This window comes from Saccopteryx bilineata, chromosome 9 (genome assembly GCF_036850765.1).
Source record: "Saccopteryx bilineata isolate mSacBil1 chromosome 9, mSacBil1_pri_phased_curated, whole genome shotgun sequence".
NCBI lineage: Eukaryota > Metazoa > Chordata > Mammalia > Chiroptera > Emballonuridae > Saccopteryx > Saccopteryx bilineata.
The window spans coordinates 23,572,277-23,599,539 of NC_089498.1; the positions used below are offsets into that span (position 1 = coordinate 23,572,277).

At 51.3% G+C, this 27,263-nt stretch overlaps 1 protein-coding gene and 3 non-coding genes across 4 annotated transcripts in view; 2 read left to right on the plus strand and 2 right to left on the minus strand.

Moving 5' to 3' along the window:
- Positions 1-27,263, plus strand: part of VAC14 (VAC14 component of PIKFYVE complex) — a 99,507-nt gene that overhangs the window by 4,313 nt on the left and 67,931 nt on the right. The window contains exons 2-10 of the mRNA XM_066242654.1: positions 10,188-10,338; positions 10,638-10,805; positions 11,560-11,622; positions 11,935-12,042; positions 12,522-12,631; positions 12,945-13,051; positions 13,873-14,007; positions 14,484-14,636; positions 21,442-21,505. Of these exons, the coding sequence (XP_066098751.1) occupies positions 10,188-10,338; positions 10,638-10,805; positions 11,560-11,622; positions 11,935-12,042; positions 12,522-12,631; positions 12,945-13,051; positions 13,873-14,007; positions 14,484-14,636; positions 21,442-21,505 (1,059 nt within the window). The remainder of the gene's footprint in view (positions 1-10,187; positions 10,339-10,637; positions 10,806-11,559; positions 11,623-11,934; positions 12,043-12,521; positions 12,632-12,944; positions 13,052-13,872; positions 14,008-14,483; positions 14,637-21,441; positions 21,506-27,263) is intronic.
- TRNAG-GCC (transfer RNA glycine (anticodon GCC)) lies at positions 7,456-7,526 on the minus strand. The gene has a single exon. It is a non-coding gene; the product is annotated as a tRNA-Gly (tRNA).
- Positions 8,149-8,219, minus strand: TRNAG-GCC (transfer RNA glycine (anticodon GCC)). Its single transcript has one exon. It is a non-coding gene; the product is annotated as a tRNA-Gly (tRNA).
- On the plus strand, positions 15,627-15,697 carry TRNAG-GCC (transfer RNA glycine (anticodon GCC)). Its single transcript has one exon. It is a non-coding gene; the product is annotated as a tRNA-Gly (tRNA).

Consider the following 27,263-nt stretch of genomic DNA (forward strand, 5'->3'; position numbering starts at 1 on the left):
GTTAAAAAAACAAAACTAAAGAACCCCAGGTTCATCTATCTCAAAAGGCTCAAAACTCCCCACACAACCTAAGGACAATGGGCAGAGTTGAAAGACCATGTGACAGGAGCCAGTGGATGAGAGCAGGGTGGAGTGAGGGACAGCTAGAGAGGCAGGCAGGGCTTCTGAAGCGGCTCAGGACCCTGGGCTTTATGCTCACTGCGCTGGAAGGCAGCAGAGCGCATTAGGAAGGGGGATGACTAACACTTTCCTGAACTCTCCAGACACTTGTGGGGATTGTGAGGAGAGAGGCCAGTCAGGAAGCCTCTGCAGAAGTCCCGGGGAGAGACACTGCAGGCGGCCTGGACGAGGGTGGTAGCCGCAGTGTAGACAGAAGTGGATGGCACACACTGGGAGACAGTTGACAAGACTTGTTGGAGGACTAGGTTGGGGGGGAGGCCATCAGGAAAAGGGGGACATCAAGGATGGTTCTTAGATATCTGTGGGAGCAACTGGGTGGAGGTGACATTTTCTGAGACAGGAATGTGAGGGGTGACTGAGTTTGGGGTGTGAAATCAGGATTGTAATGCTCACCTAGGGATGGTAACACCATTCATTCATCCATTCACTCACTCATTCACTCTGCATTGATTGAGGGCTCCATTCTTAGCACTGGGAAATCAGCTATGCACAGGACTGTCTTTAGGGAGCTTACAGTGTGTTACAGAGCAAGATATTGTGGGTTGAGGGTTGTCCAATGGGATTAGATGGGGAGACCTGGCTGTGTGTGTGTGTGTGTGTGTGTGTAGCGTGTATGCATTGGTAGTGTGTGTTTGGTAATTTGTGTGTCAAGGAACCCAAAGTATACACATTTTGATGACCTAGCCTGAGGGTGGGTGAGGCCTCACCTCCAACCGAATCGCCTTCTTGATGTTGGGCTTGGAGGGCTGGAAGTGCACGTACAGGCTGTACTCGGCCTTGGCGGGGACAGTGCCCTGCATCACGGACACGGTGAAGTCATCGCCCAGGTGCTCCAGGTTGGTGATCCTCCAGGCCACGGGCAGGGCTGTGACGTTGCGGAGAAGAACTACTTTGGATTCTTTTCTGCAGAGACCAAAAGCCACTTTGTCAGTTTCAAATGATGTTGATGCATTATGGCGGGTCAGAAAAAGTACTTCTGGTTATTTTAATTATTGCTTAGTTCACTAATGAGTATTTATCAGGGAATGAGGCCTGATGGTATTGATCAAAAAGGGGCCATATAGTTAATTTTAAAAATGTCACACATGAACAGCCCCATGGTTGTTTTAACTGCCACTTTCAGTTTTCCAAAGTCCGTCTGCTCAGGTGACAGATCCAATACTGCATATGGTGTTCAGTGAGGGATTAACATTCCTAATAAGAGAGGGTGTTTTATCTTGATGGCAGATCTCTCACACTAAAACTGCCCAGAGATGGATGCTTGGCTCCCCTGAAGGACCCCTGGACTCGAGAATCTCAGGGCCGGGCTGTGTTACATGACCAGGGTTAGAGGGCGAAGTGAGTGAGCCCGTTGTGCACAGTCCTGGAGAGCTTTACCCCCCACAGGCTCACTCCAGCATGCTCCACACCAGGTTTTTTTAAAGGATAAGGCACTTAGACTAAGATTTTAGATAGGCTGTTTCAAGGTTTGTGGGCTCTCGGTTTCAGGGAATATAGTCCGAGCAGTCCAGACGCAGCAGTTGGAAGACCCCAGGCTGTGCTCTCCAGAGACTCCAGTGTGGGGAGAAATGCCAGCAGACACGCCAATAACGGGGCGATGCTCGCTCTGTTGAGGTGCCTCTTGTTCTTGGGGTACCGTGTCCTAACGGCGCTGGCAGGGCCCTCACACTGCACTTTGGAAGAGTTGATGCCCTTCATGGTAACCAAGAATGGGCTTAGTGTCAAGTCTCTAGCGTCCCTGAACTTTGAGTTCCATAAGCCAGCAAATGTAGGTGCCCAGGCCAGGCCTTTGAAAGCGCTGACACTCAAGAGTCGACTCGTGGGATTAGAGCTTCCGGGGGTTGGGGGGACAAGGATCCCGGCACTCTGTGATCAGTTGAAGGTTGAACTGTTGAGTTTGACCTGGCTCTTCGGAGGCTACCACCTCTGTGGGAACACATATTTTTACCAAGTGGCTTCTTAATTTTTAGATTGAGAGGTCAGAATTCCACCCAGCTTGGCTCTTTATTAGCAGTGGGCCTCTCAGCAAATTGCTTAATGCGGGGGTCACAGATTGGTAGCCAGGGACTGTGTCCCGCCCACAGACCTGTTCAATTTGGCCTGGATCACAGGGTATTTTAAGTTGAGAATTTCTGCATTGCGGTTCTGTGGAGCCCACATTCCCACATAACAGCTCTGGGAACCTGAGGGCCTCCCCCTCCCCTTTCCAGCCAGGGCCTGGGCCTGCCAGTCTCCCTCGGTGTGGACAGGTTCACCACAGCCTGTGTTGTGCCCCTGGGCCTTCTCTCTTGTATCTCCTGCCTGGCCGCTGCAAGTTGAGTTGTGACCTCTGGTTTAACCTCCTGCTCCTCAGTTTCCTTCTCTTAAAAAAATGCACCTTGAAAACATGCTAAGTGAAAAAGCCAATCACAAAAGACCATGTATTACATCAGTGGTCCCCAACCTTTTTTGGGCCACGGACCGGTTTAATGTCAGAAAACATTTTCACGGACCGGCCTTTAGGGTGGGACAGATAAATGTATCATGTGACCGAGACAAGCGTCAAGAGTGAGTCTTAGACGGATGTAACAGAGGGAATCTGGTCATTTTTAAAAAATAAAACATCATTCAGACTTAAATATAAATAAAACGGAAATAATGTAAGTTATTTATTCTTTCTCTGCAGACTGGTGCCAGATGGCCCATGGACCAGTACTGGTCCGCAGCCCGGGGGTTGGGGACCACTGTATTACATGATTACATTTCTATGATAGAATAGGCAAATCCATAGAGACAGAGTGGATTAATGGTTGCTTAGGGCTTCGGGGCGGGGGTTAGGGGAAATAAGGAGTGACTTCTTGTGGGTACACGGTTTCTTAGGATGATAAAAAATATTGTAAAAGTGATTGTGGTGATGGTCGCAAAACTGTGTGTGAACATACTAAAAACCACGTTAAAAGAACGAATATGTGGTGTGTCAGTTATATCTCAATTTTAAAAAATAAGAATGTCTATGGTGTTTTATTACAATGCGAGGGAAAGACTCATTAAGAGTCACAATTGTCACCTGAAATCCAAACATATCTCCTGCTTTCTCTGACTCAGTTTTCCTTTATGGTTTTTCTGCTGATCCTATCCAATGGGTGCTCAGTTTATTTTATTAATTAACTCAGGCTTTTCTGCAGAGGCAAGTGTTCAGCTTTTCCTATTCAATTATTAGAGACTAGTGAGCATATGGAAACCAGATCAACTACTCAGCAGATGGAGATGTTTACTAGATTCTCTTTGGGAAACTGGCCTGGATATGCCGTCTGAGTAGAGCATGTTACATAGGGAACTAGGTTCTGACTTTGCACCAATACTGCTATATGAGCATGTGCAGTGCAGAGCATGTTGCGTGCTTTGTCTTATTTAGTTCTCTCAAAACAGGTAAAGTTATTGAAATTATCAGCCCTACCTTCCAACCTGAAGACATAGAAACGTGAGCACAGTGACTAAAACCTCGGCCAGCTCCTGGCTGGGACATTTGGACATCACCGATGAAATGAGAGTGGGGTTAAATGAAATGTTACACATAACGTGCCTGGCACCCAGTAGGCATCCAGCAGATAGTGGCTCTGCTGTTGGAGGAGGGGGATAGTGTAACAGTAAGAATTTATACTTTCGAGTCAGAAAAACCTAGGTATGATTTCGTCACCTACTCTCTATAAGTTGTGTGACCCCAAGTGTTTCTGAATGTCTCTGAGCCTGTTTCCCCATCTGTAAAATGGATATTATAGTACCTAAGTCAGTGGTTGTGTGAAGGTTTAAATTAGGTAATGCAGGTAAAGCATCTAGCACAGGGGTCCCCAAACTTTTTATACAGGGAGCCAGTTCACTGTCCCTTAGACCGTTGGAGGGCCACCACATACAGTGCTCTTCTCACTGACCACCAATGAAAGAGGTGCCCCTTCTGGAAGTGCGGCGGTGGGGGGGGCGAATAAATGGCCTCAGGGGCCCGCATGCAGCCTTCAGGCCGTAGTTTGGGGACACCCGATCTAGCACATTGCCCTACCATATAGGAAGTGCTCAGCAAATGGTTTTCTGTTTCCTGCCTTCACAGTAGAAGCCCAGCTCTGGAGCTTCACGTCAGAATATTTCAAGTAAGCGCCTCATCTGCACTCCCTGAGCAGTGCAGAAATGACTGGGGAAAGCTGTCTCACTTGGGGCCTCGGTTCCACCCAAGGGAAATGCCCTCTGGAGTTGAGTGTGTGCACTTTGCAGCTGACATGGTTTAAGGAGATGGCAGAGAGGAACTGGCCTACAGTTGAAAGGGCTTTGTAAGCATATCAAGGGTTCAGATCCTCCATGATCAGAAGATGAAATAATAGTAACTACAGAAGGAGGTTCTGAGGATTAACTGAAATAGCATAGTGCTAGCAAGTGGTCAGCTTACCAGTCCTTGTGTAATTGTCCCTGTGCTGTGTCTCAGAGACCAAAGGGTCCAGTGAGGGACTGTGGTTGTGTTGCTGAGACAGGGGCCCCATGCTCTCCTTTGGCTGATGACGATTCTAAATGTCTTACACTGTCCTCCTATCAAGGAGGGGGTGGTTGATGTGGCACTTTGTGCGGTGGTGTTGGGGCGGTGTCACAGGCTTGGAGCTGGCCAGCATGGGGGTTTGTGCCTTCTGGGGAAAGGCTGTTTCTGCCATCCTGCAGCACCTCAGACCCGTTGAGAGTGGAGGCTCTTCCCAACCTCTAGAGGGCACTCTGTCGGCCGGTTTCCAGCACTTCAGAGGAGGCTGGGCAGAAGCAGCTTCTCTCCTCTGACCCATGAAACAGTGATTCCAGTGACCTTCGCATCAATGAAGGTCGCAGGGATTTGTGAGCGTGAGAGTCTCTGAGCTAAATATTGACTTCAAAACCAGTTCAGCTTTAGAACCCCCACCTGTGACCTGCAGCCTAGAGATGAAAGGAGACAGTGTGGTCTTTGAAGAGCCTAGGCCGGCACTGGGGCGCCTGGATTTTAAATGTTGCTTGTTCTGCCGCCCTTTGTAGCTGCGCTCTTCCCTCTGCATGTCCCCTGTGAGGCCGAGGGGCCGAGTCCTGTCGCCTGGGGCTGCTTTGGAGCACCTGGACGGGGTTAGTCCTCCTTCACGCCTTGGCAGGAGCCCTTCGGCTCCGATGACCTGGCTACTCTCAGTGTGCATTTTGTGGTCCTGGTAAAGGCAACTTGAATTATATAACACTAAGAACTTAGGACCGTCTAAAAATAATACTGATTAACCTAACAGGCTAGGTGTAGCTTATCCGCATTGTCACCAGTATGGCAGTAGGGGCTTTGTCTGTGTTTGTCCTACAACTTGCGCCATCCTTCAGCCTGCCACCTTCACAGATGCATCCCCAGGTGGGCCGGCACTGAGGTGTGAAGAATCGTGGGGCTGGTCAGTCCTCAGGACTTTACAGGAGCTGTGGAGATAGAAATGTATATACATGAGAAGGAGTAGGTGACTTCGCCATTGCCTTGTGGGCACAGAATCCGGGGTCACTGAGGGCTTCAGTATTCAGAGGAGTGGTCACTTCCTGGGACAGCCAAGGAAAGCAGGCGGGTGGATAGGCTGAGGGGCAGACGGGAAGGGAATAAGGAGTAGAAGGAGCTGGGCCCAGTGAGAGGCGGGTCTGGCTGGAGAGGAAAGTTATGCTGGGCAGCTGGGCATTGGGACTAGAGAGGTCCGCCTGGTCCTGGGCTAGATTCATGGTGTGGCCCAGGGGTTGGCCCAAAGGGCCAGTGCTCTGTGAGCTGATGGTATTGAAGAGAATGTGTTCTCCTGGTTTCCCGATTGTTTGTCTTATCTTCCTGGACAGAAGACCATTCTGCCCCTAAGTACCAGAGGCAGACAGTAGAGGCTTAGGGCTCTGGGGCCTCAGGGTTTGAACAGCCATCATCTCCATAGTGGCCTGGGGTGCCCTGATGTAAGCCCTGGTAGGATTCGGGGTGGGGGAGGGTGCTGCTGGACCTGCACAGTGGGGGAGGGGGGTGTAAAGATCCCCCGTTCCCATCTCCTCCCTTCCGGAGACCCTGTTACTCATACAAGCTGTTACCCAGAGTAGAGCCTTTTTCCTCATACTCTTCCACACCATTCAGTCTCTGTAAGCCTCTGTAGTCCTCAAATCCATACCACCGGCACAGCAGTCCTCTGACCTGCTGTGGCTCCTCACTGCCACCAGAGGTCAGTGCCAGTTCCTTTGCCTAGCACCGGGCTGACCGCTTCCCCAGCCCTGTCCCCACCTTTCTTCAGCCTGTGTCCTTTACCAAACCAAGTGCCTCCCTTCCTCGGAGCCTTTGTTCACGCTGCTCCTGTCTGGGCTGCTTCATCCTGGACCGCTCCTGACGACCCCTACTCATCTTCAGCACCCCCTCCCATGCGGGCCTCATAAAGCCACAGCGGGTCCCCTCCCCTCCGGAGATAGTCTTCTTTCCCGCCTGCTCCCTCCTCACTTTGTACCTTCTCATCAGAGGTTTTTTTTCTTCTTTGCACAGAAGTTCTTATGTATGCTCTTGTTTCCTCCCCACACCCCACCCAGCAAAGAGTCCCTCAAGGGCAGGGCATGCAACCCATAGGCTGGCTCTGGAGCAGGGAAGGGTGTCCTTTCCAGGTGCTCAGGGACCATTTGTGATCCAAAACAAGGAGACGAGGGAGGAGGTGCTTCCAGGGTGGCCTGTGCTGCTGGCAGGTGGCTGTCCTCCGACCCGCTGCTGAGACCTGTGGGTGTGCTCGAGACCTGTGGGTGTGTGGCTCCTGCTGCTGCTGGTGCTGCTCTAACCCGCTCAGGGCAGAAGCTCGGCCTGGCGGCCTCGGGTGCTGCTGGCAGGTGGCTGTCCTCCGACCTGCTGCTGAGACCTGTGGGTGTGCTCCTGCCGCTGCTGGTGCTGCTCTAACCCGCTCAGGGCAGAAGCTCGGCCTGGCGGCCTCGGGTGCTGCTGGCAGGTAGCTGTCCTCTGGACCTGCTGCTGAGACCTGTGGGTGTGCTCCTGCCGCTGCTGGTGCTGCTCTAACCCGCTCAGGGCAGAAGCTCGGCCAGGCGGCCTCGGGTGCTGCTGGCAGCCCGAGCGCCCCACAGGCTGACCGGGCAGGAGTGGGAGGCACAGCTGCTTTCAGTGGCTTTGGTTTTTCCTGGACTTCTCAAAAACAAGAAGATACAGATTCTAGATCTTTGTGGAATACAAATCATTCTCAGTCCTCAGACTATTTACAAATTCTTTAGGTAGTGTGAGATCTCAAATCTAATCTCTTAGGATTTAAAAAAGTTTGCTGCTGCATTGGCCGGGAATCGAACCCGGGCCTCCCGCGTGGCAGGCGAGAATTCTACCACTGAACCACCAATGCTCCAGCTGTCAGCAGCTGTGTGAATAGCTCCCTTTAATTCCGGTCCTGAACCTCTTTGTATATATACTGACTCAAAATATAAGGCTAGGTATTAATGCTGCCTCATCGGCACAGCTGCAAGAGCAGAAAGCTTATGTGGAGGCAGGAAGCAGGAGAGAGTGAGTGTGTGTGTGTGTGTTTGATGTGCCTTCACACCTCCAGACGGAAACTAGAGCTCAAGTCCTGGCCCAAAGCACGTTGACACTTGCGGTGACTTTGTCCCCTCTGATGTCTCTGCAGTGTGGGCCCTCCCATTCCATGCTCACATGTGTGTTGAGCTGTTTTACAGTTCTCAGGTTTCATCCCAGCTTCCTGCTGGAGACTGGCCAAGAATGAGGGGGCGCAGCAGGAGTCCTCTCCGTGGCGAAGGGCATGAAGGTCTTGGTCCCACATCCAGCAGAGTCTCTCTGGAGAACCCACCTGGGTCCATGCGCTCACTGAGCAGGGAGGTGTGGTTAGAGTCACGGCACCTTTGGCTGCTGCAGACCTGGCGTGGTTGAGGAGCCTGGCTCTTCCAGCTGGATCGGTGTGTGAGGAGGAAACCTGCCTGGGGAATGGCAAAAAAAAAAAAAAAGAACAGCATTGCATTGGCCGGGAATCGAACCCGGGCCTCCCGCGTGGCAGGCGAGAATTCTACCACTGAACCACCAATGCTCCAGCTGCTTGTTGTCATGTCTGCAGGGCTTTTCTCAAGGGGCTGTATCAATACTCAGAGGAGCCCTTGCAGATAATGGCCTCACCTAGCTGGTTTGTCCAGTTTGGAAAACTACAGGGGTTTATATAGAACCATTCTTGCTGGGCCTTATTATAACACTGCTTTGGGAGTGAGGAACCTATAAAATTGACATTGAGCATCTACCAGGAGGCCTTTTGTTTATCCTTAACTCTCAGCCCCTGGGGTGGGCGGGGTGGAATTTCATCCTATAAAGATCAAAGGAAGAGGCACATCACAGGCCTTTTGCACATCTCAACGGATCTCTGCTTCACATGCACCGCTCAGGAGCCAGGCCAGCTTTGTTCACCTGTTTGCACAGTGTCTGGCACATCTGCCCCACACGACTTGCTGTGTTAAATCTTTATCAAACCCTGCCCAGCCCCTCATTGACCAGTGTTTTTGCAGGTATGGTCACTGCCTCATAGGATAGCACATTTATCTTTGAACAGCTCTAATTACTAGGAGGTTCCTGACACTGAGCTGGAGCCATGTAGACTAATTAATTGGTACTGTTTGAACTGGACTATCTTTAAAATTCTTTGGGCAGCCCTGGCCGGTTGGCTCAGCGGTAGAGCATCAGCCTAGCGTGCAGAGGACCCGGGTTTGATTCCCGGCCAGGGCACACAGGAGAAGCGCCCATTTGCTTCTCCACCCCTCCGCCATGCTTCCCTCTCTGTCTCTCTCTTCCCCTCCCGCAGCCAAGGCTCCATTGGAGCAAAGATGGCCCAGGCGCTGGGGATGGCTCTTTGGCCTCTGCCTCAGGCGCTAGAGTGGCTTTGGTCGCAACATGGCGACGCCCAGGATGGGCAGAGCGTCGCCCCATGGTGGGCGTGCCGGGTGGATCCCAGTCGGGCGCATGCAGGAGTCTGTCTGACTGTCTCTCCCTGTTTCCAGCTTCAGAAAAATGAAAAAAAAAAAAAATTCTTTGGGCAAACTTGAGACCTCCATTTAGGCAACAGGCAAGCAGTGTACCTGCTGTGGTGGACACCAACTGATTAGATAGTGAGTCTAGGCAGCTGCTTTGAAAAGTCCCGCTCTCTCCCATGGCCTCGGCCATACTTCAGCCTCTCCTTCCTGACCTGGTAGCTGCGGTGTTCTGTGGGGAGTCCTCAGTCTCCGGTCCCACCTGCCCCACGCTGGCCCAGCCTCTCGAGGCTGCCACCAGGAGGACCTGATTACAACAGAACTGAGCATGTCACCCATCGTTGGCAAACTTCCCCTGATTGTCATTTTCTTTGACTGTCTGGCCACTCCTCCCACACACCTGACTCCTCGTGCTCCCTGCGTGCGCGTCTTCCCTGTGCCCGCAGTGCCGTGTCATGCCGTGCCTTCCGTTTTCTAGCCCGAAGAATGCCTGCTCTTTAAGACCTGACTCAGATGGCACTCCCGGTCAGCCCAGTTAGCCCGTGGCAGTCTCTTCCTCTGTGGCATTAATGCTGCCACATGGCTACAGTTTCATAGTTGCTTTTGTGTGGATCTTGCCCATTGGATTGGGCCCTGATTCAGTGCCATCCTTGGAAATAATGGCACAGACCCAGAGAACAGCAGAGGTGCCTGAAGGGGGCAAGTGTTGAATAAAGATGGTTGATCAACTGATAATGCATTTTGGTGTTTGTTCCCCAAGACGGTTCACTTGCTTTGTCAGATTCCCAGAAGTGAGCTAGCTCCACTGTTCCTCATTCTGTTGTACGCAAAGGGAAACTGAGACCCAGAATAGGGAAACCACTGTGACTCAGCCAGCCCCTCCCAGGCAGCAGCAGAACTGGGAAAGAGATGCCTGATCCCGACTCCTCTTTCTAAACAGGTCATCTCTCTCCCTCCTCCCAGCCCCAGCCCCAGCCCTAGAGCCAGCAGCAGGGGTAGCCTGACCCCACTGGTCCTAAAACCCCTTTCCCCTCTCTCTCCAGGCTGGTCCGGGAGTTCGTGGCCCAGAACAACACCATACAAATCAAGCACGTAATCCAGACCCTGTCGCAGGAGTTTGCCCTGTCTCAGCACCCCCACAGTCGGAAAGGGGGCCTCATCGGCCTGGCTGCTTGCTCCATCGCACTGGGCAAGGTGAGCCTTTCTCCTGGAGGAACAGACGCACCAGCCCTGGCCTTGGCTCTGACCCGAAACTCAACAGGGCTTTTCAGACCTGAGTTTTATTGCCATTCTCTCCATACCTAAAGCAGCAAGGTCTTGCAGCCTTATTCCCTGGCATGTCTCCTGCCCTGGGAGGCCAACTTGCAAACAGTCTGTAAAGCCAGCCCCACAATAGCCTGAGCATCTCCCAGCAGAGCTGGGATGTCAGCTGGGGCTGGGGGTGGGGGGCTGGGGCCTGGCTCCTTTTGAGCTGTTTCTCCTCCCCACTGCAGGACTCGGGGCTCTACCTGAAGGAGTTGATTGAGCCGGTGCTGACCTGCTTCAATGACGCTGACAGCAGGCTACGCTACTACGCCTGTGAGGCCCTCTACAACATCGTCAAGGTGGCCCGGGGCGCCGTGCTGCCGCACTTCAACGTGCTCTTTGATGGGCTGAGTAAGGTGACCACTCCTCACTCTGGCTGGGCTCAGCTTGCTCCACCCACCGAACTTGACCTTCTGGGGCATTGAGTGCTTGGGTCCCTTTTCCCAGCTGCAGGTAGAGCCGATAAACACGTGGCTACCAGGGACATTTGTCTCTTCAATCTGTAAATCTTTTTAAACGGGTTTGCATTTACATTTTCTTCCCATTCGTCTATTAATTTATCCTCACTGCGTTTATGAAAGTATCAGTCCGCCACAGATTGGAGGAGAACTGATAGGATGAAAAGCACTAGCTCCGTGCTCGCTTCAGCAGCACATACACAAGCACCAGCTCCCTCATAGCAGGTGAAGATGGGGCCTCCGTACACAGACTCCATTTCCCTGCAAGGAGAGTACCAGCCCATCAGCGCCGGGGAATGCTCTACTTGGAAAGGCTCTGGAGGCCCCAACACCCTCCTCCACCCCTCTCTCAGCTTTATGCAGCTCCCATCCCAGACACCTAGCGTCCTGAAGCTCTGCCACCCTGCTGGTCACCACAGGCGCTTCTAGAGTGTCAGCCTCACTGCCGCCTTGGTCCCCAGCAGGCCCCAGACGCCCCTGAACTGAACGGGGATGTCCACAGCACCTCAGTTCCTTAGCCAGGATCCTTCTGTCCATGCCAGTGTATTCACTCGAGGAAGTGCTTGTGCAGCATTGCGGGCTGCCTCAGGGCCCGTGGGTTTTCAGTAGATATCTTGACCATGGGCGTCTCTCTCCTCTGCGTCTCTCATAGTTGGCCGCTGACCCAGACCCCAATGTGAAAAGTGGATCTGAGCTCCTAGACCGCCTTTTAAAGGTATTTGCTGGTTCCTGGTTTCCTTTTTCGAATCTGTTTCTCACATGACTGTACAACTTATAAATTCGTTCACTGAGGATACTCTTCCCAATTTATTCAAATATTTTCATTTACATACTGTAAAATAGACTCTGATGTACAGTTTGGTGACAAGTATATAGCCTTATGTCACTAGCGCAATAAAAATGCAGAACCTATCACCCATGTTTCTCTCTGACCCCTGCAGCCATCCCTGGGCCAGTACTTCGGCCAGATCAGGTAGCCCCTGGCCTCTGGCTGTCACTCAGCCACTCACAAGCCTCTGATCCACAGGACATCGTGACGGAGAGCAACAAGTTTGACCTGGTGGGCTTCATCCCCTTGTTGCGGGAGCGGATTTACTCCAACAACCAGTACGCACGGCAGTTCATCATCTCCTGGGTAAGGGCCTGCCCGTGACAATTCCTCCAGCTGAGCTGAGCCTCTGGTTCAGTCCCATCTGCTGTCCAGCACACCTGGGCAGGTGTGGCTGCAGAGAAGCCTCATTGTGATCCTCCGTGACACAAGTGTGAAAAGACACTTGCTCAGCTTGCTCCTGGTGGGGATGCAGTTCTCTCCTTTTTGTGGGAAGCCGAGTTCCCTCGGAAGCCAGGAGCGCTGCTCCTTCTGGCCGTCGCGCCTCTCAGAGCTGCGTCTGCTCTCCCTTCTCCCCGTGGCAGCTGCATTTCCTTGCAGTTAAATTGCTGTTTGCTGTACTTGTAACCAGAGCAGCCACTGCCAGCACCCCTGTCCTGCGGGACACTGCAGTGCCGGGAAATGCCGCCTTATCGGGCCCTGTCTCGCTGGGCCCTGCGGCAGGTGAGTGGGCGGCAGTTCTCGGGCCGCTGTCACTCTCCCTTCTGGTTTTGTCCTCTGGCCAGATCCTGGTTCTGGAGTCCGTGCCAGACATTAACCTGCTGGATTATTTGCCGGAGATCCTGGATGGACTCTTCCAGATCCTGGGCGACAACGGCAAAGAGATCCGGAAAATGTGAGTGGAGAGAGGGACAGGCAGCTGCCGCCGTCCGGGGCCCCTCAGTTCACACCCGCGCCCCACGTTCGCACACAGGCAGCTGTGGGAGGACGAGGAGTTCCCTCCTTTCTGCCCGGCCTGTGTGCTTCCCACCGCGGAAAGCTCGGAGCTCACCAGCCGCCAGCCTCTGACAGGCATTCCTCTGACAAGGTCAAGGGGTGGTCCCCTCAGGGTGGCCAGCCCAGAGCAGAAGCGGCACTGGCGGAGGCTCCTCTGGCGGAGGCTCCTCTAGCACTGGCCGGCATATGCTATGTCCTTCTCTCACTGGCAGGTGTGAAGTGGTCCTTGGAGAGTTCTTAAAAGAAATTAAGAAGAACCCCTCCAGTGTTAAGTTTGCTGAGATGGCCAACATCCTGGTGATCCACTGCCAGACCACTGGTAAGTGTGAAGGCCCTGTGGCCATCACCACCTCCTCAGAAGCACCTTCCTCTCTCAGCAGCTCGGAGAGAGTCCTGGTGGGAGTGTGAGCAGTGCCACACTGATCCCTGAGCAGTGGGACAGCAGGTTCTAGAGAGAGAGATTCAGATTCTCTGGTACCGTGGAGGCCCTTTCCCCCAGTGTGACCCTGGAGGGGAGTAAGACCTGGGGACCCTGTGGGTGACAATCTGTGAATTGAAATGCTTAGCGGTTAGGATTGTGTTTCTGTTAGCCTCAGTTGACTATCAAACCACCACAAAACCTAATTGGTTAACAGCAACCCATATTATTGGTCATGAGTCTGTGGGTCCACTGGGTTGTTCTGCTTACCTGGGCGAGGTATGGCTGGGCTTGATCATGCAGCTACAGCCAACTGGAGGGATAGCTGAGGCAGGGTGGTCTAAGATGGCCTCACTCAAGTCTGACAGTTGGCTGGCTGTCACCTGAGACAACAGGGACAGTTGGCCTATGTGTCATCATCCAGCAGGCCAGCCCAGGTGCATTCATGTGGCTTTAGCGCGGTCCCAAGAGACATTCTAGATGTGAGCAAGGCCTCTTGAGGCCTAAGTTTGAACCAGGCACACCATTACGTCTCCACCTCCTGTTGGCTAAAGTGGCCAGGTCAGCATAGGGCCAGGGAGGGAGGAAATGGACTCACCCTTGCTGGGAGAAGCAGTGCAAGCCCTTGGGTACCCCCGTCCCATCCTGTGGGCACAGTCAGTGGGAGGGAGCGCTCCAGCTGCTCGTGCTGGCCCTCCTGGGACCTGCCCTTCCTCTCCCAGATGACCTGATCCAGCTGACAGCCATGTGCTGGATGCGGGAGTTCATCCAGCTGGCCGGCCGGGTGATGCTGCCCTACTCCTCTGGCATCCTGACCGCTGTCTTGCCCTGCCTGGCCTACGATGACCGCAAGAAAAGTATCCTTTGCTCTGGAGAAAGGAGACAAGAGCAGTCCCAGAGGGGACTGTGCAGTTGCAGACCCTGGAGTGGGGGGTGGGACACCCTAAAATAGCCCCTGGGATCAAGGGAACAAGAGGCCTTGCTAAACACAGATGGGGAGAGCCGAGACAGCACCAGGGGCACGGAGCAGATGCCATTGTCCCCAAGCTCACCTGATTACTCACAGATCTGGAGCAGCTCTCCTGGGCCCCATGGTTTCAACCTCTGAGCTCACACAGCCCAGCCCTGGTGGGGGAAATCCTGTTGGTGGAGGTCCACCAGAAGGGGCCCTACAAGAAGTCACAGAAGCAACTTGAGGGGACACTAGTGTGGCAGGAAGACGTGGATTGTGTCCAGACTGCCTGCCCACTGAGGAGGACCACTGACTGATGCGAGTGACCTCGAGTTTAGGGAGACCCCTGGACAAGGCTGCTCCTTACATCAGTGACCACAGGCATCAAGGAGGTAGCCAACGTGTGCAACCAGAGCCTGATGAAACTGGTTACCCCTGAGGACGATGAGCCTGATGAGCCCAAGCCAGTGGCGCAGAAGCAGCCAGACCCCAACCCCGACGACTCCTTGGCAAAGCAGGAGGGGACAGGCAGTGGTGAGTAGGCTCTGCCCCCTGCCCGTCACTTCCCAGGAGGGCACCAGGGAACCAGAGGGCATAGTTGACTTGATTTGGGGCTCACTGATTACTTTCCATATGTCAATTCATGACAGTCCAATAAGGTAGGAACCAATGCCCCATTCTACAGGTAGACACGGGGAAAGTGGATAACACAGCCAGGATCTGGCAGCTACTAAGTAGCAGAATTGGGATTTGAACCCTGGGTCTGTCTACAGAACCCATGCTCTTAACCTATTGCTTCAAAGACCATTATTCTTTTCCTTAATCTGTTTCTGGGCCCCACTACAGACATAGTTGTTTTCAGAAGGGGGAGGTTCAGAGAGTGGCAAGAGGACAGGCTGCAGGGTCACTCAGAGTCTCAGCTGTAGACATCCAGCCACCTGGAAGCTGGCTGCCTGTACTGCACTGTGCCTGTCATTCTCGGCCGTGGGCGGGGATATTAAGAAAGCTCCAGCAGCGGTTTATTCAGTCTGGGGGAATTCTGTCAAAATCAGTGTCTTAAAAATGAAAGGGCTCTGCTCTCCTTTCAGGGTCCTTTAACATTATTGACTTATTTGTCTGTGCTGATCGGAGTCCTAAGTTTGAATCTCTAAACGTTCCCTAGAACTGAATCTCTTGGACCTCTGTCCTCACTGAGAGGACACTGATCAGCTTTGGGGTGACATTCTCCTTTGCAGAATCAGAAACAGCCAGAGAGTAAATTGATACAGAACCTACTCAAATCTTTAAGGCTAACAGACTAAAGTCTGGAACTTTCCCCCAAGAGCCAAAAGAATTACTAAGCATTTTCTCCCATTGCCACTCTGGAGCATCTCTTTCAAATATCTGAGGAGAATTTCAGACACGTGCCCCATGGGCCTCCTCCCATCCATTTGGCATGCTGGGTTTCAGGTGTCAGATTACATGCCTTGGCCACTGTGAGTCACAGCACCAAAACAGCTGGAGGCAGAGCAGCACCCAGCTGGAGCATTGGTGGTTCAGTGGTAGAATTCTCGCCTGCCACGCGGGAGGCCCGGGTTCGATTCCCGGCCAATGCAGGAGCTGGAGACTTTTTGGCAGCTCCTTGGAAAAGAAAACTTGGGGAGATAAGTTAGCATGGGGCTCCCAAGACAGGAGCTTTCCTACTGAGAGATACTACAAGAAGCTCGAGTGAGAGATACTACAAGAAGCTCGAGTAGAGACATATTTTGTGAACGTTACTGATATCTGAGTATCTTTTTATCTTTTCATTTTTTGATTCTTGTTTTGGATAGTTTGGAAAGTACAGGAAAATATAAAGAAGTAGGACTGTTCCCACCAAGAAGCAATCAGTATTATAATTTTGGCATATTTTTCCCATTTTATATATTTGAGATCATACAACTTATACATGGTGGGACAAAAGTAGATTTACAGTTGTCTGTGTGGAAAATATACAATAATTAATAAATAATACAAGAATAAACTGTGTTTCACGTATTCACAACTATAAACCTACTTTTGCCCCGCCCTGTATAATTGTGATCCTGCTTTTTTTGTTTTTTGGCTTGACAAGTTAGAACATGCAGAAGGTTAGAATATTTTATGCTGACTTTAAAAGTTAGTGCCTCTTAGAGTGGACTGATGGCTCCTGAGCTGGAAGGAAGAGGGAATTGGGACTGAATGCTGACACATCTGGTTTCTTTTTGGGGTGATGGAAGTGTTCGGGAATTAAATAGTGGTGATGTTTGCACAACTTTGTGGAGGTAGAAAACATGTGCCCAATTGTACACTTTAAAATGGTAAACCTTGTGTCAGGAAATTTTATGTTATATGAATTATATCTCAATTTAAAAAAAAATAAGTGCTGCTTCCGTCAAAGTGGAAGCCAGGAGCCTCTGCCCCACTCCTTCCGCTGCTGTGGCGGCAGGTCACGCACTCCGGAAAGGAACCGTGGCATCCTCTCGGTCGTGGCCGCTGCCAGAAGCCAGCTGGGGCGTGGTGGGCGGCGCGGTGGTAGAATTACTGCCTGTCACGCGCGGGGCCTCGGTTCCATTCCCAGCCCACGCAGCATTTTTTTTTTTTTACTTTTTAGATCGTTTGTTTTCCTTAGCTTCCTTGAAACAGCTCCCTATCCTAAACCAAGGTACATGCAGGCAGCTCAGCTTCAGATTTTACTGCCTCATAAACAGCATTTCAGCAGACACAGCACACTTGATGGTGGTTCCAGAGATGGCAGCAGCTGACTCGGGATCCACATCCACCCCAGACCCGCTCAGCTGGTCACAAACCGCCGCTTCACCAAGGTGCCAGCGAGCAGAAGGAGCGATGGGTTACCTAGTCAGTCACCAGGTTCATCCTCACCTGTTCAGCTTCCTCTGATTATTCTGTTCCACTCTTCCGGCCTGGCCTTCCTCCCCTGTCTCCCTCCTGAGCTGGTGTTGCTGCATCCCACAACATACCACGTTCTTCCCCACGTGCCTCTGGGCCCGGCCCACAGGGGCGCTGTCAGCCAGGCCTCTGTGCCGGAGCCCTCACTCACACACGAGCCGCTTCGTCCTCGCCCTCGCCCTCGCCCTCGCCCCTGCCCCCCACCCCGGGCTCCAGTCAGCGCGGGCTCAGGCTGGCGCCACGCTGCGCCCAGCCCTCTCCCTTGCTCTGGCTCAGCCCTGCCACTTGAGGTCCACTGCGCTGTCCTTTGGTGTGAGTTTTTCGGCACTCGATATGTCTTCCCTGTTCCCCTCCATGACATCCCCTCATTGTGTCGTGTCATGTCCTGGATGCTGGGGCCAGAACCGCCTGCTTGTGTGTCCTGGCTCTTCTGACTTCATGTCTGTTGCCCTTGGGCAAGTCGCTTGGTCTTTGTAAGCCTCAGACCCCTTGCTACATAGGGCAACAGTAATAATACCCGGCCCATAGTGTGATGGTGACTTTCAGACAGGGTGTTTGCACATGGCACAGACCAGACACTCTCAATTATAGGTGCCTTAGTGTCTAGTTGTTTTAATACCTGTTTATGATATATCTACCTACTTAGCAAGGTTCTCAGGGACGGCTTTGTGCCTTTGTTTTTTATCTGCTTTGCCCAGTTGGTAATGGGCTCCTGGTGGGTTGGGTCCTAAGTGAGGGATCAGAGAGGGTCAGGAATTGAAGTCCATGTGGCAGGTGAGGAGCAGAGCAATCAGGAGGGTTTCCAGTGGAGGGCTGGTGACTTCTCTGGGGCAGCGTGTAATGGTCGCCATTTATGACAAAGTTTCAATGGGCCTGGGCACCTTCTGTGCATTCTACAGGTGCAGGTGAGTCAGGCCTAGGACCTGCCGGCGGGGAGCGCAGGGACAGGTCGTGGAGGCAAAATCTTGTGACTCTGGCCATGGTCCCAGCTCTGGGCCATCAGGTCAGGCTTCGGGGCCATTATTTGAACTGGATTTTTTTCTTTCTCTTCAGCTTCCACGCTCCCCAGCCTCACCCCTGTCTTTACTCTAATTATAAAGGAAATACATGGTCCCTGTAAAGATTTGGGGAGAAAACAGAGACGTGCCTACTAGAGGGGAAGACAAAAAATAAACATGTTAAATATATTGTCTGGCAAGTACATTTAGCAGCTTGTATCAAAAGCCTTAAACGTTTAAGAATTTTTTCTTAGGAAATAAAAATGGATGTAGGTAAGGTGTTTCCTTTTAAACACCTAACAAATGGTAGCTCAAGTGTTGTCCTAGCAAGCCTGTGTGTCAGCACTGTCATCACCCCGTCACACAGGGGAGGAAATACCTGCCCAGGGGTCACACAGCCGGTAGTAGGGAGCGAGGGCTCCCACCTAAGCCCAGGGGCCGAGTCTGCGCAGCGCTGTGTACGCTGTAGTTCTCCGGAGAGGAGATCAGTACAGAAGGGCAACCGGAGCCGCTCAGCCTGGCTGGGGCAATCCAAGAATTGCAAAGGAAAACAATGTAGGATTTTTATTGAACTTGGTGAACATTGAAAAGATCACTAATATTCCTGAGTGGGGCTTTGTGGCAATGAGTACCTCTCCGTTCTTGATACTGGTAGACCTTCTTAAAGGGCAGCTTGGCAGTATCTGTTGAAGTGCGTGATGTCTGGTCCTTCTACCCACCAGTCCCCCTGTACATGGGATCCCAGGGAAATGCTTCTGTTCGTGCATAAGGAAGCATGGGAGAGATGTAATGAAATTAGGAAACAATTGAAATTAATTTGAAGCCCGTTTCCAACATCACATTATTTCGTTCATAAGTGTGTGTGTTTCTGAAAGGTGAAGGGGTGGGTGGGACCGCCGGGGGCATGGAGTCGCAGCTGCTTTTCCAGGCTGCTGGTCCTGCTGGCCTGCCTCAGCCTCCCCGTATGTCCTCCCCTCTCCCTGGGGCTGCTCAGCAGGCCCAGCTGGTGCCCACAGCCCTTCCTGCCCCTACCGAGCTATGCCACATCCCCCAAAGGTTCTCTGGGACCCGAGAGGACAGGAGGCAGTACAGAGATTTTCTGTTTAACATGAAAATAAAGGTCCCCTTACCAGAGGACTGGGGGGTAACTTCACGTCCACACTAAGCATAGTTCTGCTGTAAGACATAGTACAGAGCGATAAAAGCAAGTTACAAAAGACATTCTCTGTTTCCATTTCTGTTTACAAAACAAGAAGTAGAGTTAGCAAAAGATGAGAGGGTACTTGGCTGGCCGGTCAAGGAGGCAGCATGTGAAGTGAAGATCAAAGGTTCAGAAGAGAAAGCGGCTTTTCCTTGTGTTTGAAATTTTTAGAATGCAGAAATTTTTACTTGTTTAATTTAAAACTTTTAAGAGGCCAAGGCTGGTACCATTTGATTAACAATGTAAATTATAATAGTTTTAATTTGTAACCCACAAAATAAAATAAATATCTATGGGTCCGTAATGATAGAGATGGATGATGGCTGGCTGGATGGATGGATAGATAGCTGGATAAAGGGTGGAGAAGGGATAGCTCTCCAGTTAATAAATGTAGAAGGAAAGAGGAAAGGAGAAAATGACCATTAGGCAAACCCCATAGTAGTAAGTATTATAGTTACGATATGCCATTGGGCCTGACCTGTGGTGGCACAGTGGATAAAGCGTCGACCTGGAAATGCTGAGGTCGCCAGTTCGAAACCCTAGGCTTGCCTGGTCAAGGCACATATGGGAGTTGATGCTTCCAGTTCCTCCCCCCTTCTCTCTCTCTCTCTCTCTCTCTCTCTGTCTCTCCCTCTCCTCTCTAAAAAAAAAAAAGAATAAATAAAAAAAAATTTTTTTAAAAGATATACCATTGGATGTTAAAATTTAGTGGGGAATGTTTGAGAAAAAGACTAAATTTTGTCTAATCTCAACTATCTTTCCCAAAGTATTTGTTAATTACGAAAAGGAAAGTAGTAACTTTGTAAGAGAGAAACCCAGCAGACATTACCTTCCTCAGGTGATGAGGCTGACATACACCTCTAGTAATGAGACAGACGTCTCCCTGACACGATGCACCAAGAGGACACATCCTTAACCTGAACCTAATCATGAAACACCTGAGATAAACCCAAACCGGGAGATATTCTACGGAAGTGTCAAGTTCAAGAAAGATCTAGAAAGACTGAAAAACTGTCGCATATCAGAGGGGACTAAGGGGACAGGGTAACTACATGTAATGTGGGCTCCCAGGTTCCATCCTGCAACAAAGGACATGATAGGAAAACTGGTCAGATTCAAATTAAGTCTGTAGTTTAGTTATAATTATATCGGTGCTACTTTCCTGGCTTGATAATTAAAGGATGGGTATGTACGGATCATGTTAACTTTAGGGCAGCTGGGTAAAGGGTATACAGGAAATTCTGTTACTTTTGTACATTTTCTATAAATCTAAAATTATTTCAAAATAAAAAGTTTTTTTTTAATTGAAGAAAATAGCCACCACACCCCTCCAGCCCTTGGCAACCTCTAATTTACTTCTGTCTTTAGAGATCTGCCTGTTCTGGACATTTCATATACATGGGATCATATAATACGCGACCCTTTGCAGCTGGGTTCTTTCCTTCAGGATCCCGTCCCCGGGTTCATCCATGTAGCACGTCAGTCCCTCATTCCTCTTTACGAGCAAATAATAGTCCATTGTATGGCTCTCTCACACATTTTGTTTGTCCATTCATCCATTGATAGGATTTGGGTTGTGTACAGTTTTTGGCTATTTTAAATAATGCTGCTATGAGCATGCTGTGCAGGTTTTGGTGTGGGAGTAAGTTTTTCTTTCTCTTGGGAAACCCCCAGGAGTGGAATTGCTGGTCATCTGGGAACTGTGTTTAGCCCTTTTCAGGAGCAGCCAGACTGTTTTCCAAAGCAGCTGCCCCGTTTCCCATTCCCACCAGCGGTGTCTGAGGCTCCCACATCCTCACCACCACTTGTTATCGTCTTTTTTATTTGAGCCATCCTAGTGGGTGCAAACAAGATCACATCTAAATGGGATCTCATCGTAGTTTTGGTTTATGTTGACCTGGTGGCTAATGATGTTGAGTGTCGCAGAAGTCATTTTTAGCATCGCATTACTCTCAGGCCAACGGTCCCTTCTGAGGGTTTCCGGATGTGGTCAGCACCGGCGTCCCTCTCCTTGTGAGGTCACAGCGCCTAAAATCTTACAAGCATGGGTGCTATCCCCAAAGCTCTGGGGAACGAGTAGGCCTTGGGTCCTCAGGGCTCCAGAGCAATGGTCCTTTTCAAGGGCCGGAATCAAGGTGTGGGGGACCAGAGAGTCTGTTTTTATAACAGGCTCTTGTTCATTCCAAAGACCCCAGCAGCTTTTAGCATGATACATGTTCCTCTCTCTCCCCAGGTGGCCCCGATGGTTCCTGTGACTCTGGCCTCAGCGGCAGCACCAGCGTCCTGTCTCCAGCCGGGTAAGTGGTTTATTCCAGCCAGAGGTGTTTGTGGACCGTGGGCAGCCTGGGTTTTTCCTGGGCGCAGGAGACTGCAGTGAGGACCTGAGGCAAACCCCACCTGGGCCACTGCTTTATGGGGCACAGGAGGTGTCTGGGGATGAAACCCAAGGGACACAGAGCAAGCCCAACCCACTCAGTTCTGATGGACAGATAGCCTTTTGGGGAGAGGGAATTAGACGCCCCTGCAGGTCAGTAAATGTAAGTCATCAAAGTGTAGTTAATACATGGTGATTACAGTAAGACACCTACAGACGCCTCTTCCCAGCACCATTTACTTGTCCAGGATAATGGGCTGACAAAACTGACAAGGGGAGGGCTGTTCAAGGACAGTCTGGGTTACAGGCAGTAATTGGGTCTAACAGTGGACGGTGTGGGCAGCAGGAACTCTCTCTCCTAGGCTCCTGGGTCAACTGTAATAACACAGCCTTCCACATGGGGGCAGTGCAGGCCAAGCATCGAGATAATTCCCTTTACCAGCCCTCTCCGTACTCTGCAGGGTGATGACATTCCCCTGGGGAAGGTATTGTCACCATGCTGTCCTTATCTGATTCTCCTAGTCATGGCCCATCTTGCTTTTCTTTGGGTGGATTAGCACTGTTGAGGCCAGAATGGATGGCAATTCTGCCAGGGATTTCTTCCCTTTGAACGCAGCCCAGGGGAGCCAGCTGCTCATGAAGGGAAAATGTGCACTCAGCCCCAAGCGGCTCTGTTCTCGCAGCCCCTTACAATTTTCTTCCTTTTATATCATTTTTAAATTATTCTTATCTCCAAGGACCCGGTGCATGGTTTCAAAGCATGCAAGTACTGATTATAAACATGGACCACCCTTAGAACTGCTCGCAAATTTTTAGAGCAAGCCAGTAAATGGTCATTCATTTATTCATTTTCAGTTAGTTATCACACACTCCAGAGCATCTGCCTGTGTTCAGCCCTACAGGTTCCAAGATAGAGATATGGCCCCTGAACTTGGTTCCTGACCTTCAGGTTCTCTGGGGGGAGGCAAAGAAATAACTAGGAAGTTACCAGAAAGGGTAGTGACTGCTATGACGGGGGACTCAGAGGGTGCTGGGGCAAGCGATGGTGCCGGAGCCGAGGCTGGCATAGTGCCGAATGCTCAGTGGTGAGTGCTGCCCGGGCCCTGCTGAGCCAGACCCTGTGGCAGCCTTAGCTTGTGCTAACGTTAAATCCCAGGGGTCAGTAGAATTATGCCCCATTTAGAGCTGAGGACGCACAGAGAACGTGCCCGAGAGTCTCAGCTGGTGCACACTAGTTGGGAGGGATAGACTCAGACTGAGGAGGGGCAGACGGAATCTTCGTAGGTAGGAAGGTGGAGAGATCTGAGATGTTTGAAGGTAGAACTGACAGAATTTGCTATAGGGATGGAGAGAAAGAATAACTTATAGGTTTTGGGCTTTAGCCAAACTTGGATGTCCTGGTATCATTTCCCAGGCTGGAAGGAAGGACAGGTGTGTGAGTGAGCTAGTCAAGAGCTCTGTCCACAGTGGCTGTCACATCCCCAAGAGCAGACAGGGGCCAGTGTGGGGAGTGGGTGCTGGAACTCAGCGGAGAGGTCTCAGTGGAGATGCAGGGAGACTGGCGTGCCCCACAGAGGAGACACTTGTTCTTGAGGCCGTGGGAGCCAGCTTTGCAGGCGGGCCTGCGCGAGCAGACCTGTGATTTAGAGCAGTGGTCCCCAACCTTTTTTGGGCCACGGACCGGCTTCATGTCAGAAAATCTTTTCACAGACCAGCCTTTAGGGTGGGACGGATAAATGCACAAAATAAAATTATGCGACTGGCGTAAAAACTGTGGTATTTTTAAATATAATTGTCGAACTTACGAGACAAGCGTCAAGAGTGAGTCTTAGATGGATGTAACAGAGGGAATCTGGTCATTTTTAAAAATAAAACATTGTTCAGACTTAAATATAAATAAAACAAAAATAATGTAAGTTATTTATTCTTTCACTGCGGACCGGTACCAAATGGCCCACGGGCCAGTACCGGTCGTGGCCTGGGGGTTGGGGACCACTGATTTAGAGGGCCGCCTGGCAGCCCTGGGGGGATGGGTGAGAGGGAGGAACAAGACTGACAGCAGAAAGGCCTGTTGCAGACGTGTCACTATAACCTAGCCTACAGGGGAGAGTCCTCTCCCCTTCCCCCATCCAGCTTTGCCTCCCCCCGCCCCCGCCCCCCCCCCCCCGGCCCACTGCTTACATGTACCAGGCAGGGCCTCTGTCTCTTATGAATCCTCTGAGTAGTGGATCCCGTTTTCTGGGCGTACATCCTGGCTCCACCATGCCTGGCCATGCGTCCCTGGGAAAATAGCTTAACCCCTCCCTGCCTCAGCTTCCTCATCTGTAACCTGGGTGTGGTGGTGGTACTGACTTCATAGAGGTCTGGAGTGTAAATGAGCTGGGCTGTGTATGGAGCACAGAATGGGGACCCGGCCCACAGAAGCACTTTGCACATTCTAGTTACAGTTGTTATTACAAGAACCTTGTTATTGTCCTCATTTTGCAAACAAGGTTATAGGCCCAGAGAGGTTAACTTCTTGCCCAGAGTCATTCAGCTGATTGACTGATAGCCAAGTTGGGATTCAAGCTTGTTCTGTCTGACTCCAAAGCCAATGGTTTGACTTTTATTATTCCTAGTTGGAGAGTTGCAGAAGCTTTGTGTGTTGGCCTCTTTAGCTTACCTGACACAGGAGCCCTGGACAGGCACTGCCATGTGGACAGGCTCCCACTCTGATCTGTAGGCCGTGGTGTCCCCAGTGACATTCAGTGCAGGTCTCTGGATGACGCTGGTGCCTTATACATATGGCAAGCAGATAGAGCTAGAAATCAGTGCTTCCCAACTTTTAGCATTTGCTGATTGAAAAAAAGTTATGATCCTTTATAAGGAAATAAGTTTGAAATGAAAAACTTTTTTTTAGGTTTACCTTCCTTTTGATTTGATTAGAGATGTGACATGTGGATACTCTGAAGTGTTAGACCTTATGGAAATAAAGTGCTGCTCCCAGCAGGAAGCATCGGAATTTATCATTATGTATTGGAAGCATCAGAAGCATTATTCAGGAAGTAGGTATTTTAATGGCCACAGTAGCAGCACGCATTTGGAAATTGTAGTACATACTCAGGTTAAGACAGTCATTATGAGATGCTTTATGAAAAAAATGCTTAGTGAAAATGGGGTTTTATAGACACCTTGAAATAACTCGGAAGCCCCAGGAGTGACTAGTCTAGACTTTCAGAAGCCGTGCAGAAATGTATCATACTTTAAACTGAATGAGCTCCCTTCTTTTCTCTTTGGGTAAGGTGACCCGGGGGGCGGGGTGCCTATATCAGGCACCAGACCTGTGCACTCTGGGAAATGCCCAGGTTTCCAGAGCCCCAGGTCCCCACTGAGCATGCCCAGAGCCCTGCACACAGCAGCCCGCCCCAGCCGGCGGAACAGCCCAGAGCTGCCTCTTCAGAGGCAGGTGGCATCGGTCCTCCCTTTCCCAGGCACTGAGATAGTTCTCCTTGGTGTGTGCCTGCTTCCCTTGACCTTCACCTCCAGCCAGTCGAGGGAAGTGAGATCAGGGAGAGTGTCTGCAGCTGAGAAATGAGTTCGTGCGTGGCCTCATGTGAGGCTATGTGTGGTTCGTAGCCTCTGTCTCTTAGCCTCAGTTTCCTCAGCTATGCATTGATGGCTTAGGTTACGTGAACCGTGAGGTCCTTTCAGTTACATAGCTGTGCCTGACACCTCGCCTGCCCCACCAGCAGTCTGAAGGTGCCCGGGTCTGTGTGGTGTGCTGGCTGGTGTTTGCTGTGGGAAGTCAGAGATTCTCAGTACACAGAATGCTGCCAGTTCACACCGGCTCCTTCAGATCCTTCCTTTGTCATTTGGCCCTGACAGTGTCACCTGAGGGAGATGCCACCGTGGGCTGGCCCTTGCTTCCTACCCACAGATACACTGAACTAGCCAGAAGTGGTATCTCAGGACCACTGTGAATTAAGGAACCCAGAAGGCCAGGGACTGTCTAGACCAGCATCTTGGGGTCCCCTTCAGGTCACTAGATTTGGGGTGCCCCTCCCCCACAGAGATCACCAAGCTTCCCCAGTGTTCTCTCTCCCTAATGGAGACTTTGTCTGCTTTCCTAACAAGAAAATACATTGAAAGGTGTGTGTGACAACTCTTTCTTTCTCCACCACATGGGGCTGCCGGTCCGCTGCCTCTGCCAGGGGACAGTTGGAAATGATGGCACCATGGACTCTCCTGAGCCTGGCCCTTTAGGGGGCAGTGCCATGTGGTCAGTGAGGCCAATTCGGATTCAGACTGCTCAAATTCAAATTTTTGGCTCCACCACTCCCTGGCTCTGTAACCTTGGACAGGCTACCTAATGTCTCTGAGCTTCGAGTTCCTCGTCTCCCGAATGTGAGTAACATTGCATAGGGGCTCTGCGGGGAGAGAATGGCGCTAGGTACGGAGCTCAGCATGGTGCCCGATGGTTTTATCCAAGAAATACGAGTTGTTATTTTCAGTACCACCGCCGTCTCATTGTTATCACAGCCCTGCGACTCTCCCCTCCCCGCACCCTGAGGTTTATACACACCACTGGGCCTGACTGCGGAGTAGGGTGGGGGAGCTGGGCTGGGCACTGCCTCCCCCCACCAGCAGCTCAGGACAAGGCCACTGCTAGATCAGTGCAGCTGAGGCCCCCAGAAAGTGAAAACAAGGCCTTCCTCTGGGGGATGGGAGGTGGGAGTGGGGGGTGGCAGTTTAACTAAGAACGTGCCAGTGACGGCCATGCGCAGGGTCCTCCTTCGGCAGCTGGGCCTCTCTGCCACCCTGCTGGGGAGGGGGACTCACCGAGGCCTGACCTCAGGCTCAGTGAGTTAGGAAAGAACAGGAAGATTGGTTTCTGTTCGTTCCCCACTGCCTCTGGGCAGCCCCAGGACCCTCGGCCCAGGGAGGAGAGCTTGTGTGAGGGAGCTCACCAGAAAGAGCCCCGGAGGAGGCCAGCAGGGTGGGAAAGTGGGACTTGGAGATAAGTCAGCGTGTAGATCCTGGCAGGGGGAGAGAATGTCTAGGGAATTGTCAGAGACTAGAGGAAAATGCTTAGGAAGCCCTAGGATGGGTTGCCAGCCTGCTGCTTTGGAGCTGTGCTGTCCACGGAAGAGCCACCGTCACAGGGGCTCCCAGGCACGGGCAGTATGGCTAGACTGAACTGAGCTGTGCCGTCAGCACGAAATGCACGCTGGGCTTCAAAGACTAGGGCACAAGAAAAAATACATGACATGCTATTAGTGATCTTTGTATTTTAGTTATATGTTGAGATGACTATTTGAGGTACAATGGGTTAATTAAAATGTATCATTAGCAATGACTTCCCCTGTTTCTTTTGACTTTAATATAAAGCCAGGAAATGTAAGATTTCATATGTGACCTGCATTATATTTCTCTCGAACGGTGAGCTTGAGAGAGAGGTTGAGCAGAGGGTGATGGGAGCCCACATGTGTCACCCCAACTCATCTAAGGCTACCAAGGACCTAGATGTTGGATATCTTTGGAAGACCCCAGGAACTTCCTTTCCCAGTCCTCCCTTTTGGCCACCAGGGGCTCGAAGTGCCCACTGTAGCCCTTGAAATGGGCACCATGGGGAATCATCAAACCATATTAAGTAGCAGTTCCGTTTTGCACTCACAGAGCTCAGAATCATGCCCTTTAGGAGT